The sequence below is a fragment of the Sardina pilchardus genome, chromosome 1 (assembly GCF_963854185.1).
Source record: "Sardina pilchardus chromosome 1, fSarPil1.1, whole genome shotgun sequence".
Taxonomy (NCBI): Eukaryota; Metazoa; Chordata; class Actinopteri; order Clupeiformes; family Clupeidae; genus Sardina; species Sardina pilchardus.
Genome location: NC_084994.1, coordinates 49,098,070 through 49,111,895, shown reverse-complemented (window position 1 = coordinate 49,111,895; position 13,826 = coordinate 49,098,070). Strand labels below are relative to the sequence as shown.

General features: G+C 46.7%; 2 protein-coding genes across 4 annotated transcripts in view; both read left to right on the top strand.

Moving 5' to 3' along the window:
- The window catches only part of grb2a (growth factor receptor-bound protein 2a), a 20,841-nt gene extending 13,261 nt beyond the window's left edge, over nucleotides 1-7,580 (top strand). The window contains exons 2-5 of the mRNA XM_062547841.1: nucleotides 2,422-2,519; nucleotides 4,650-4,772; nucleotides 5,700-5,868; nucleotides 6,168-7,580. Of these exons, the coding sequence (XP_062403825.1) occupies nucleotides 2,422-2,519; nucleotides 4,650-4,772; nucleotides 5,700-5,868; nucleotides 6,168-6,353 (576 nt within the window). The 3' untranslated portion in view covers nucleotides 6,354-7,580. The remainder of the gene's footprint in view (nucleotides 1-2,421; nucleotides 2,520-4,649; nucleotides 4,773-5,699; nucleotides 5,869-6,167) is intronic.
- Nucleotides 7,581-9,775: 2,195 nt separating this feature from the next.
- mif4gda (MIF4G domain containing a) lies at nucleotides 9,776-13,785 on the top strand. 3 transcript variants are annotated; one of them, XM_062547813.1, is made up of 6 exons: nucleotides 9,776-9,977; nucleotides 10,331-10,423; nucleotides 10,556-10,665; nucleotides 11,812-11,967; nucleotides 12,331-12,423; nucleotides 12,611-13,785. In XM_062547813.1, exons 2-6 carry the CDS (start codon nucleotides 10,345-10,347, stop codon nucleotides 12,836-12,838), a joined length of 666 nt encoding a protein of 221 aa, XP_062403797.1. In that variant the 5' UTR covers nucleotides 9,776-9,977; nucleotides 10,331-10,344; the 3' UTR covers nucleotides 12,839-13,785. The 3 variants fall into 3 exon arrangements, with proteins under 3 accessions (XP_062403797.1, XP_062403814.1, XP_062403806.1); XM_062547830.1 differs by lacking the exon at nucleotides 9,776-9,977 and having other exon boundaries at nucleotides 9,986-10,423; nucleotides 12,611-12,826; nucleotides 12,899-13,785; XM_062547822.1 differs by lacking the exon at nucleotides 9,776-9,977 and having other exon boundaries at nucleotides 9,986-10,423; nucleotides 12,611-12,862; nucleotides 12,899-13,785.
- Nucleotides 13,786-13,826: the final 41 nt, after the last annotated feature.

Below are 13,826 nucleotides of genomic sequence, written 5' to 3'. Positions count from 1 at the left end.
AATAAAATTTCAGATGTACTTACAGCACAGCCATCTGTTAGTGACCTAATTTAGTAATTTGACCTAATATCTATTTATTTCTTCTCTGCACACTAACACATGCATGCACACACACACACACACACATACACCAATGGTGCTCTCTCTCTCTCTCTCTCTCTCTCTCTCTCTCTCTGTGTGTAATTCACTGCCTAGCAACAGTGGATTTCCTGCGAGACAGCAGGCTGCTGGCGCACGTCTCTGAATATTGGATCAAACTGGCATCAGTGTGGGCAGCCCGTCTCTCCCTCTCTCTGTCTGTCTGTCTCTCTCTCTCTCTCTCTCTCTCCCCCTCCTCTCTCTCTCCCTCACTCTCTCTGTCTGTCTGTGTCTCCTCAGTATGGTTCAGGGTTTAAGGGGAGAATGGCTTTGAGGGAGATCCATCCACCTCTCCTCCCCAGCCCCACGCCACGGCACATAGCTCCTCTGCCAGAACAGAGGGAGGCGCACATCTTTAATCACCTCCATCTTCTTTTTGGTGTTTGTTTGTTTGTTTGCCTGCTTGCTTATCCCCCTTCTAAAAGCGCTCTGCCGCTGAGAGGATTTTCTAGAAAGAGTGGAAACTGGGGCAGAGTTTGCGAGGAGATTTCTCGCTCCTCGGGAGACCGGCTCGGCTCGGCTCTGCTCTGCCCTGCCGAGAGGCAGCTCTGCACGTAGACGCTCGCAGGCTCAGTTGCTGCTCCCGCTCCTGCTGAATGCGCAAGTTATGCGGTTGGAACAAATAACAATCAGGGGCTGTCTTCTGGGCTTAAAAATCCTTCCCGGAGATAATGAGCGGATGAATTCTAGCTCGGCGCTGCGGTGGGGAGGCCGTTCTCTCTCCCCCAGCGGTTGGAGTGTGAGGGTGGGCTCCATGTGCTGGGCCTCTGGTCACACAGACGAGAAGAGTGAGCCTCATCACGCCTTAGCCAGAGGTGCGCACCCAAAGGTCGCTTCCATTTTGTGCAGTTGGTTACAGAGGAAGCTCGTATAGACCATAGATGGGGGCAGACGGTACTTATTGCTGGAAATAATGTGGAGCTGAAGACGGTAATGGTGTGTCATGTACCCATTACTCATGGGACGTGAAGGGCCTGTCTTGAAAGTCTGTCCAGCTCATCCTGGTTTCGCACACAACAGAAAGGAAATATGTTTAGACACCACAGTTTTCCGAGGCATTTCCTCCCAGCTAATCCTTTTAAACAACAACTGGGGTTTCTAGGAAGCCATTTGTACAGCGTTTTCGGAGTCCCACACAAATATAGGTCACTTCAGACCTCTGTTCTTGTTCTCTCTCACATTGTCTGCCCCCCCTGGGTTGTTTACAGTGCGCGCCTCTCTCGCTCGGCGGGCCGGCGGTGAAGGCGCCACAGCTGGGCGGCAGGAGGGGAAGATTAATGGCTGTTTACTGAAGGCCACTAGCACCAGGAGACCGGGGGAGTCGTCTCCCGCCTTGGCCCGCAGGCACAGCGGACATCTCCGACGACAAGAGCGCTCGCGGTGACTGCCGCACGCTGGAAAGCTTTAGTGCGGTTGCTGAAGCTAGTGTGTTCTTGGTTCTGTGAGCGCAATTCCTTAGTAATGGTGTGTTTTTAAAAGATTGCGACTGTTCTCTGAGGCCTTTCCTGATTGATTTTGTGTGTGTGTGTGTGTGTGTCTCTTCCCTCTTGGCCTGGGGGAGTGAGCACAGATGGGCTCCCTGAGTAGAGCGTCTGGTGCTGACAAAGCTGGACCCTGCACTGAAGACCTGCAGTATCTGGCCCCATACGTAGTTGCATTACACTCCTACAAGACACCCCCATCCACTGCTCAGACTTGTCAACAAAGGTTCACCTGATACGCTGTCCAGACTCCTTTTAAGTGTGTGCCAATGCGCCTCTAAGCTTTGTGTCCAGGGCCTCCCCCGTGTTGCCATATGAAAGGCTGGTGTTGTTCCAGTCCCAGACTGGCGGTGCTCAGCCGTATCTGGGTGGCTCAGTGTGTGTTGTCCTGAAAGCGTGACTCCGCCATGGCAACGCCACCCATGTGCGCCCGTGCCCGCTGCAGCTCGGCGCGCTCAGGAAGGATATTGCACGCTCGTTTCCTGACGGAGACGCTTTGGTCTGCTCTCCCGCTCTTCCTCTGGATATCTAGGCCAACCACATGTCCTTCTTTTTTTCCTTTTTTTTTTTTTTTTTTTTACGAGCGCCGTGCCTCGTGATGTTGTGTGTGGTGACCTGTCAGGAGAGAATGTGACATTTGTTGTGGCCCTGGCTGAGGTTTGGGTAGATAAATGTGTCAGTGGGGCTGTGCCCTCCTGTTTTTCTTGTGCCTGTTTGCCCGCGATGCTCTCGCTTGTTCTCTGCTATGGAAGTTGATCACTAGCCTCATGTCTTCTTGTCCTCTGTTTTTTTGCATTTCCAGGTTTTAAATGAAGAATGTGACCAAAACTGGTACAAGGCGGAGGTGAACGGAAGAGAGGGCTTCATCCCCAAGAATTATATTGAAATGAAGCCACATCCGTAAGTGTTGATCTGCTCCGAGCCCTACACTCATGTGAAAGTAGGTCACTGCTACTACTGTGTCTTGTTATCCATCGTCAGTGTTTAGTGTTCAGTGAGCAAAGACTTGTCAATAAAATGAATATTTTCTTTCAGTACTTGGCTTGTTTAAAAACAAACATATTTTATGGCATTGTTTTGTACAGTGGTATGACAGCCATCTGTGCTTAAATGAGCTAAACCTCCTACCACTGTCATCCTGAGAACCAGCAAACTGCTACAATAGCAAATTCCCATTCAGTGGAGAGAGCCAATCAGAAAGGTCTCGCTCACTGGCAGGCTCTAGCGCTGATTCAACTTATTGAATCGGCTGAAACGCTGCCAACAAGGACCCGGCTAGTGCACAAGCCAGGCTGACCAACGCTCACCAGCGTCCAGCCATCGGCTGCCCATCAGCTCGGCGCGTCCCAGGGTCTGAGAGCCTCGAGCTGGACTTGGTGAGGCTGGACGGGCCACAGAGCCAGACCGCTGCAGCCCCAGTGTGTTATTATAAATCAGCAAGAGCTGGGGAGACGTGCCCAGTGTTGGTTAATAGGACAGCCGGCCAAAAGCATCTCTTTAAAATGATACGGCATGTAAGAAATGGATCTGAAGCTTTTCTCCCCCCCCCGCCCCCCCCACCCCACTTTTTCCCTCCTCTCTTGACGGCGAGCCTTGTGGTCAGGGGTTTTGGGTTTGGCTCGGCCCAACTCCCCACTCTGGTCGAAGGCCCTCATCATGTGGCCAGGCGCGCGGAGCCCCATCTGCTGAGTCAGGCGCCCGGCCGTCCCCCTGCAGACCCACTCACCCCTGACCCGCGCCTGAACCGCGCCTGAACCGCGCCGCGTGTAGAAATAGACCCGCAGGCTTCCTTAAAAAAAATAATACAAATAAAAAAAACGGGCCCCCTTTGTAGTGTTGCCGAAACGGAAAAGTTGTTTGATCTCGGCCCCGCGCGCCTTCTACTTTTCCCGTTGCGTTGCTGGATCTGCTGCGCTAATGGCAGAGCCCGGCGACTTTGAAGCGACGCATTGGCGCCCACTGAATCATGACCCGGGGATGTCATGGAGACAGATTGTGGTCGTTGTGCAAGTGGCTCCTCCTTGGCCAATCAAAACTGTGCTTTAGGCCGCACACGATCATGACATGAGGGAGGAGGAACTCGCTTGCCTCCACTGTTCTGCTTTGGTAGCTTGTCAGCTGGAAGCTAAAGCGCTAGGCAGAACCTGGGTGTTAGGAAGGGGAGGGGTGGGGTGGGTTCCTGGACTGTCAAGATCCACCATGACAGATGGAGCAGTTGGTGTGGAGAGCTGAAGCCCACGCATCTCATGGCCATGCTCCGCTGGCATTCCAGAAGCTTCCAACAAAGGCGTCCCTGTGGGACCAGGCCCGGATTCGGTGCAGTTCTGCGCACGTTTGATTGACAGGCGAGTGTGGGCGGGGTGCGTCCAGCTCCGACAGGGTCCAGACTGAGGCGGGTCCACCAGGGCACCACAGGGCGCTCCTCTACTCCGTCAGCACCCATGCGGCCGCACGCCCGCTCACACGAGGGATTGCACAGATGCAGCCGAACCGTTTCCCTTCCTCCACTGAAGTGCTGAAGCATGACACCAGCTGATGCTGCGGCTACTGTTGCTTTTCACTGACCTCAGTTCAGTTTGTTTCATCAGCACATTATAAATACCCTCTACTTACTTGTAGTATTAAACCCAGAATCAGTGGCAGCAGGTGGACTGTTTACAGTTGGTGTAGTGCAATGTAATTGTAGTACTGATATGAAATGTTTGTGCCATATAAGGAACAATTAAAACAATTATACTGTCAATAAGCAAGGAGTAATGTGAACTATTTTCATTGGTTCTGATGATTCCATGTCGCACGGGACTCCGTAGAAATGTTGTCATTTCCAGATCTGATGTAGTGGTATTGATTTTCAGGCTGTTCAAATAAATAAGGGCCAGTCAAGCTTACTGGCCTTGTCCATATGAATCAACCCAATGTGTGTTCCCTCTCCTGATGCCTGTACACACACAGTGTCCTGTTTTGTCAGCTCTGTGAAAACAGCTCTGTTTGATGTTGCTCCGCTGATTAATGGCTCCTCTCTGGTGTCAGGTGGTTTTACGGAAAGATCCCGCGGGCAAAGGCCGAGGAGATGCTTAACAAACAGCGACAGGATGGGGCCTTCCTCATCAGAGAGAGCGAGAGCACTCCGGGGGACTTTTCCCTTTCCGTGAAGTAAGGCCACAGCCGATCACACACACAACCACACACACACACACACGCACGCTCCTACACAAACACGCCTTTATTAGGGCAACAGTTTTTCACAGTCAGCTGTGTTTTTATTTTTACACTGCTATTTGACATACCTTTCAGTTATCATTTCACGGTATGATTTCTACTGCATTCAGAGTAAGTGATACTTTCAGTTTTAATTCATGTCATGGTGCCCAATATTGACCCCTAGTGGACACTGCTAGACACTGCTAACAACGTGAGATCAGGAGCAAGAATCAGTAAGACATGGGCGCACTTGTTTACAGTATAGCAGCACAACATGTCCTGCATGGCAAAATGTGACATCTACATATTGAAGTAAACACTGGACTCTTCCCCTATCCGCCATAGTTCAGGTCTGCGCATGCTGTAAAAGCAATAGGCAGCTTATCGGGATAATTGGGGATTTAGCCACACACAGCTTTGCCCAGGGCACCTTACGGCTTTTGCCTATCTGTGTCATAATTGCAGCTCATTATCTGGGCGTCACGGCGATCACAACAGCAGCATTTGCGCAGCACAGATGCTCCCGTATCTGGGGGTCTTAGCTCTGTTTATCACATCCTTAAAACTTCCTGCTCAGCCTCTGCCAGATGCAGTCGAATCCGTGATATAATCCCTGTAAAATGCGAGCATTTTCCAACATTTCAACATCAACATCTGAGCTTCCCGACAGATGTTTTCAGCGTATTGCATAAGGTAGATGGGAGAACTGTAGAGGGTGCATGCAATCCCACACAGATGGTTCTGGGAGATGGGGCACTCTAATGTAGGGGCCGCATGACTGAACTGCACTTGGGTGATTGCTACGTCCAGATGGCAGGGAAGCAAGCAGTCAGTGACACTAGTAAATCCTGGATGCTTTTTCCACTCTCTCGTCCTCAGGTTTGGCAATGACGTGCAGCACTTCAAGGTCCTGCGGGACGGCGCTGGGAAGTACTTCCTGTGGGTGGTCAAGTTCAACTCGCTCAACTCCCTGGTGGAGTACCACCGCACCAGCTCCGTCTCCAGGAATCAGACCATCTTCCTCAAAGACATCGAGCAGGTCCCACAGGTGTGTGTGTGTGTGTGTTTTTCAGGGAAGCTGTTGGAAGCTTTTGATTGTACATTGTGCAAGGAATTATATCAGAATGTCTGCGGTTATTATTCTGAGATCCCAGAGGTAGTTAGCACATAGACCACCATGACGGACAAGACCACCATTCCACTAAGAAACCTACTGAAGTCTGTCCCTGGCCATTTCTGATAACAACAAGCAAACCTGCAGTATTGGTCTTGGTTCAGGCTAAGATAAGATGTGTCTGGGGTGCTGTATCTCCTCCTTAATGTGTCCTCTCCTTGTTATCTCCCCAGCATTGCTCGTATGTGCAAGCACTGTTCGACTTCGACCCTCAGGAGGACGGCGAGCTGGGCTTCCGCCGAGGGGCTCTCATCCAAGTGCTGGACAACTCTGACCCCAACTGGTGGAAAGGGGCGTACCACGGCCAGACGGGAATGTTCCCACGCAACTATGTCGCGCCTGTCAATCAGAACATGTAAGACATCGACACAACCCAACGGACTGGACCCCCACCTCGCACCGCACCGTTCCGCGCGCCACGCTGGCCCTAGAACCAAAACAAACTTCTGTGGGGTTGCCGTGGAAACGGTCGGGGGGAAGGGAGGATCAGGACTGACTGACCGTTGCTCTGCGGGTTGCCGGGACTCTGCTGTGGCGGAGAGAGGAGGCGTTGGCGGTGCGGCGCGGCGCTGGCGCGAGCGTTTGCCAGGGCCGGCGCTGGAGCCCGAGGGGGAGGAGGCACTGGGGGCACGCCTCCTCCGGCTGCTCCCGCTTCACCTCCTCATCGCACTCCTCCCGCCATCTTCTCCTGTGATATCAAATGCTGTTTCAACGACATCTTTTTTTTTATTTTTAAGTAGTTCTAGTCGTCTTACAGAAACCAGGATTTGATCTGGATCTGTTTTGTCTGTCTCGTTTCCATCAAGTAATTGGGCTTCATATTGAACTCCAGGGGACAACAATCAATTTCTGAGTAAAAATCTCCATGTGTTAGAGGCTGTATGTCCTACGTGCATCTGTGTCTGTAGTTTTGGTCCAAGTGGGAACTTTAAGTGACATGACATGACCTGATGCCCTGATCCCAGGTGATGTCAAAGCCAGAGAGTATGCTTGCTTTAAAAATCCATGTATGTCTTGAAACCCTATACAAAATGTGGCCAATACAGAACACTCTAAGGAGGAGTTGATTGTACAGATGCTCACTAAAATGTACTTGGCCTCTAAACATTAAGATTTCACCTCGACTTTTTTCCTTACTGAATGGCTTTGTCATTTTGACTTTGTAATAATGAATTATGTTGATGTGACGTTCAATCATGAAACCCTACGATGTTGAGTCTTGCCTGTAATTAACCCATGTACTTCAGCCTGTCGTATGTTATTGGATGAGTGGCTCATGTTCATTGCTCCAGTCTTTTCTGGAGACCTTTGGCTCGGCTGTGCTTTCTCAGTGCCTTTCCAGCTTACTGTCAGCAAGATAATCATGACTCAGAACTGGTCTATGTGAGAAACACACAGTCTAATGCAAGCAAATGGACGGGAATGTTTACTCGAGACTACAAAGAGTTGGTCAGCATTACAAAAAAAAAAAAAAAAAAATTCTTGTGAAATCCATTTCAGCGCAAGGAGTTGGTGGTGCAGGGGGCCATGGCCACGTGTATGATGATGCTGGTATTTAACTTGAAGAGAAATAAATGTAGACAATATGATGCATTCCCTTGCTACATCCTCAACATCATGGTCTCACTGTCAAGTGTGTGGGTGGGTTTGGGGTGGCAGATCACACCATGCCATCATTGTGTTGCTCTTTTTTCACATTAATGTATGAATTTTTACACTTTGCAGCATTTGTACTTGGAATACGTGTATAAAGAGAGGTCTGCTAATTATACGGTTATCTTCCATTTGAAATGGTGTTTGCAAAATAATCAGACAACTGGTATGGGGATTTATTCTCAGTATCCTTTGGAGCAGAGGAGTCCAGATGAAATGGCACATAAGTGAACAACTGAGAGTGCTTGCTTGTTTCACCCTATCTGTTTTCTACAGGCGATGAGGGCTGTTTCGCATCAGACGGCAACAACAAAGGAACAGCAATGGTACAGAGAACGGCAGAGACTGAAGAAGTTCACGTAGAAAACTAAAAACATTGGTTAAAAAGAGGTCATAATAGATTTGAACAGAAAGCATGACAATCCATGTTATTTAAAACTCAGTTCCTTTCTTTTTTGTGAATAAAACCCAGTTGATCTGATGGCGTGAAAGTGCTACCGAAATAGTTCTGATTAACACACTGACTTGCTCTTAGTGGTTTGAAAGACGTTGAAAAACACAATTCAAAGACGAGTTGGGCAGAAGATTATGCAACACACTCACTAGTTTCAAAGCCATATTTTCACATCTAGTATTCTTTGTGCCCTGTCCTTCCTTTGGTGCCATATTGGCTCCTTCTTCTAACGCATGTCCAAGGGAGAGGGAGGAGGAACACAAAAGATGAAAGAGTTGATGAAAGAAAAACAAAATAATGGCTGATTTCCCCCCCGGAATATCAGTACATCTCCCTCTCATGATATTTCCATGCAAAGATTTTTAAGTGGAGACATGTTATTAGTTATCAGGTTTAAGTTATAGGGGGCCTGTCTTCAGAGACTTGGTTGGAGGTTGAGTCAGTTTCAACATTGGGGAGGTGAATATCTCCTACATCCTTCTCAACATCCGCTCTCTCAGGCTGGTCCGTGGTGTGGAAGACGGCTCGAAGGACCATTCTGATGCATCCGTGCCCCCATGAGTTCAGATTTGTTTGAGCCTCCACGTGAAACACATTGCCCTGAGACTGATGTTTAAATGTTGCCATTTTTGTGTTGTTGCCTGAAGGAGCCCATGTTTTGGGTGTGTGCAATAGCATCACATTAGGTAATAGTGGGCTGTATCCCTTTAAATGTGTACCATTTCTTTTTCTTGGTTGGTAACTAAATAAAGCAACATTTTTGTGTATCTGAGCAGCTTGTTGTTTAATCATCAGTTTTAGTTCATTCTTGTTATGTATCTGTTTTGCAGTTCAGTAAGTAATTATGCATCACAAGAGAGCACTGATAGCTAAGGAGCTCCAAGGGCAGACCCCCCCCCCCCCCCCCCATGCATGCAGAATACAGTCTTCTAAGGCCACATCTTGTGTTGTAACGCTCTTATACAGAGTTCTTATCTCTAACACAACAGAAAGTATTTCTGATCCGGACACAGGTTTGAGATGAGATGAAGGTGTGCTGTAGAGAATCCCAGTCATGAAGATGTAGCAACAGTAACGCAAGCACAGTCGTCTTTTAGGCCTACCTCTGAATATGTGAGAAGTAGCCTATGTGAGTATTTGTTAGCCTATCTTCCTCCTGCCTTGAGGGCTATGCAATAAATCAAATGAATTGATTCATTAACAAATCAAATGAATTGATTTATTGTCAATTATGACATCCGATGATTATGAATACAACATAATCAAAATAGGATTATTCTGTTACATGACATTCAACAACAGTGCTCTCGTTTTGTCTTAAGTTAAAAGGTTGGATGGTGATGTGTCAGCCTATACTAGGGGACACCCACAGCTACAATATTGTTGTCTTTGCATCACACAAGGATGAACTCCATGGGCTCTGAAAATACTGACTTGAATATTTAATATCACCAGCTTTTGAGACAGGTCCAAAAAGTTTTCTCTAAGCCCTAACCTAAGAGACATTTAAATCCTGTAAATTGAACCAATGTTTGATTTAATCAAAGTGGGCCCTTTCTCTCATATTTTATTTAAGAGTTTGAAAATAGTGGTGCTATATTGCCATCTACTGGTCAAAAGTTTTATATCAATATGTTCAACTAAACCAACAATAATAAACAGAAAACCACACATAAGCTATTTGAATTGGCGCGCGTAATAAAGTGCTAGCTAGACCAGCAATTATGTCTCTTATATTTAGTACTCATGCTTAGGCTACTGCCAGGAGTTTGTTGGAAATGTGAAATGTATATCGGTGTTTAACCAACGCCTGTGCTGTGACTCCGACGTCGAGCATCTGGAAAAACGTCCGGGGCAAGCAAACAATTCAAACACGGTGGGAGTGTTTTCCTCGTGGCTCTCGCCTGTGCGTTTGTGTGGACCGTCAGCATTAAATATATTAATTTACAGCACAGCTAGGTCGAAAGTTATCGCTATAGAGTAGCCTATTCCTTCGTAAAACCCACGGGTTTCCAAACGCAGCCTACTAATTTGCGGTAGCCAACAGAAGTAAGAGATAGCTATCTAGCTAACTTATGTTAGCTGTCACATGATGATAGCTGGCTGATTTTTACTTCGACGGTCGACCAACGTTATCTATCTCACTGAGAATATCGTCTTGAACGATTTCTATTCATCTAATTTCACTTGTCTTAATTATAATCTTCTCACATGCGTTCACCCACCCAGAAGTTTGCAGCAGCATGGATTCGGTTTGTGTCGAATATAAACTTCAGACCTTGGATGCAGGAGCGCAGAACCTCCTAAAAGCAGCACTGAAAGGTAACTGAACTTTAGTTGGTTTTGAAAATGAATGTCCCATTAAAGCAAAGGATGTTGCCGATAGGCTTGTTCAATTGTGTCATATGTAACCAAACCAAAGATGACATTTTAATTACGGAAGTACATTCACAGATCCTCGAGCAGTCGATCTGGAGAAAGTGGCAACGGCAATAGTTGACCTGTCATTGAAAGACAGTTCTTTCTGCAAAGAAGCTGGCCGAATATGTTACGCTCTGATCCAGGTGAGGAACTGATAGTGATCTTATTTATTCTATTCAATACACTCGGCAATGTCATGTCTCACTGACCGTGCAAGAGAAAAATAACTCATCTGGACTATCCAAACAAACATTCCGAATGCTTAACTGGAAAGAAGGCTTTAGATTGATAGACAGTAAAGTTAGGGCTGGAAAATGGCCATGTGGTCTGACTACTCTGGGGTTAGTTACCCTATTCCAGAGTGACGTGCATGTGGTTGGATCATCAGAGATCCTGCTGTGGTCACTAGCCTGGAGGCAGTGCTGTTGTCTGGGCTTGTCTAGTTGGTCATGTCTAGGCTCGGCAACATTGTGGTTATCAAATGAGTTCAGATGACTACTTGGATGATGACCAGGTAATCCCATCAATTTTGTTCAGGTTTTTTCCTTCCCTGATAGCATGAGTAATCTATTCTGGGAAGTCAATGTCAGAGTTCATCTGGCTCAAGATATGGACAAGTGGTTTAGTGAAAATACAGAATCATACACACACACTCGACACCACAGAGTCCTGACCTAAAGCCCATTTGAAGTCTTTGGAATGTGCTGGAAAAGTCTGCATGCAGTGGTTTGACTTTCTTGTTGTTAATATAAGATCTCAGCAAAAAAAAGAATGCGAATCTGATAGAAAGAAAGAAAGAAAGAAAGGAGATGTTGCATAAGATTGTCAACACAATGCCTCATCACTCCTGTTCCAGAACAAAAAGTGTAACATTTGTATTTTGTAGGTGTGTTTACTCATCACCATCAACAAGAAGGGTGATCTATTTCTCCTGCTGTTTTCAGAATTCTGTTAATATTAGTTTTACTAGTGTCAGTGAAAGAAGGTGCCCTGGGAATCCAGAGTTCTCACAAGAGCACAATTTGGTCAACGAGTCACTCTGACAATCCGTAATGATGCGCTACTTGAAGTCTGGAATAAGTCAGTAAACATCGGTCGTAGTGTTATCCAATTGCGTGCAGTGATATTTTCAGATGCATGCTTGGTGCCGCCCCTCGTGTTGGGCCATTTTCATTACTGATAGCCAGACCCTAAATCTCTTGTAGATTTGGGTCTGGATTTCCAGGCTAAAGGGAAGGTGCCCTTGGTTGCAGAAGTTCACCATTTGTCATTTTATGTTCTACTTCAAGGAAGAGGCCAAGTATGCCAATACCACTGTGTTCAGACGGAACCTGCTCACCCGCCTGCAGCAGGAATTCACCGTGAGGGAGGAGACACGGAAGCGCTCTGTGTCGCAGTGGGTCTGCATCGTTAACTTCATCTGTACCATCTTTGACTACCTCAAGGTACTCGCGGTACTCCTTAAGCATCATGTCTAGAAATGTGTTCAGAAATGAGAGAATATGTTCTCTATTTGGAGCTATTTCACATGGTGGAGTGTGCAGGTAGTCTGAGTGTCAATAGTAGTAAATATTTGTGGAGTAGAATATGATGCTTAATATTGAGTACAAGTTTAATTTGTAGACATTGATTGCAGATGTTCATGGTTAACTTATTTAACAACTGAAAGACTGATCATGTAGCTGTAAATCATTGGTTTTCGCCTCATTGATATAGAATATTCTACAGGAGAATGAATGTCAGCAACAGGTGTCATTTAGGTTTCTATCACAATTTGTGTCAGCGAGTTGAAACCATTTGTTCTGCAGGTTAACAACCAACCCATGGCAGCCCTGGTTCAACCTGTGTATGACTGTTTGTTCAGACTGGTGCAGCCAGATGCCCTTACCAATGAGGAAGAGGTGAGATGGTTTGGCCTTGACTTCAGAAATGTACTACATAATTTACAGAACTGCCTGTGTACAGTTTTAAATCATTCACCAACAGTTCTGTATGCCAGTAAGCATGTTCTAGTTACAGCAGCATGTCTTCTCATCTCGTTCTCATTTGCGCACACACACACACACACACACACACTCCCTCCCACAGGTGGACTGTCTGGCGATGCAGCTGCACCGCATCGGGGAGCAGCTGGAGCGAGCGGAGGCTGGCCGCATGGACGAGCTGTTCTACTCGCTGCGTGACGGCTTCCTGCTCCAGGAGGGCCTGAGCTCCATGGCCCGCCTGCTGCTGCTGGAGGTGCTGGAGTACCGCGCCGGCGGCTGGAAACTCAGCGACACGGCCCGAGAGTACTACTACAGCGAGGTGGCCAACTAGGCCCAGCAGTACTACTACAGCGAGGTGGCCAACTAGGCCCAGCAGTACTACTACAGCAAGGTGGCCAACTAGGCGCCGCCAGCACTGTGGGGAATGCGAGGGTCAGAGGCAATTTAATCCAGTTGAGGGTGCTGTGCAGGGGGGGTAGTGTGAGATGAGAACCATTAAGAGACTTCCAGTTTGAGGTGGGGTTGGGGAGAGGAATAGCATGGTGTGTTTTATGTTAAAACGTGATGTTGACATTTGAGACCAAATAGAAGTAGGTGCTTTTGGTATGGGGAAAAGTTTATTGTTGTCTTGTGAAATGCTGAACATCCAATGGTCACTGTTCACAAAACTGAACATGCCATAAGATGTTTCTATGACCATGACACTGGAGAACATTTTTCTTTTTCTGTAAATGTGAATACCAGACACCCACTGCCTGTACAACAAATGCCTTTTTCTCATTTAGGCTCATGAACATTTCCTTCATTTATTCTTTTACTTAATGACATATTTCCCTGTAACATAATTCAGGAAATGTTTCCTTTTATGTTTTCCCTAAGTATGTTGTTTTTTAACATTCCATTTTCTTGGCAGTGGCCTGCCTTTGCTGTGAAAGTGCATTTATGTTTGCTTCTTCACTCAGTTATGTTTAGCCATGTTACTACTAAATGATGTTGTTTTTCTCAATCTGTTCTGTTTAGATCTAGACATGTGCTCACTTAAAGATTCAGCTGATCATCAAGACATATGATTGATTACCTGATGGTCAGTGGAATCAAAGGATATGACTTGCTTTGGGGATTCAAGAAAACGTTTTGTTGGTTTTGCAGTTTGGCAGTTGTGCAATTCTTCTCATAACAGTAGGACTGCTAAGTAATTCAGGGATGTTGGTTTCAGGGTATTTTTTTATGATAATATGTACGTTGAATTTTCAAGTAAAAACATTTTCATACCTTGTCTCTGCTCACCTCCTGTCCTATTTCATTAAAATAAATTATAA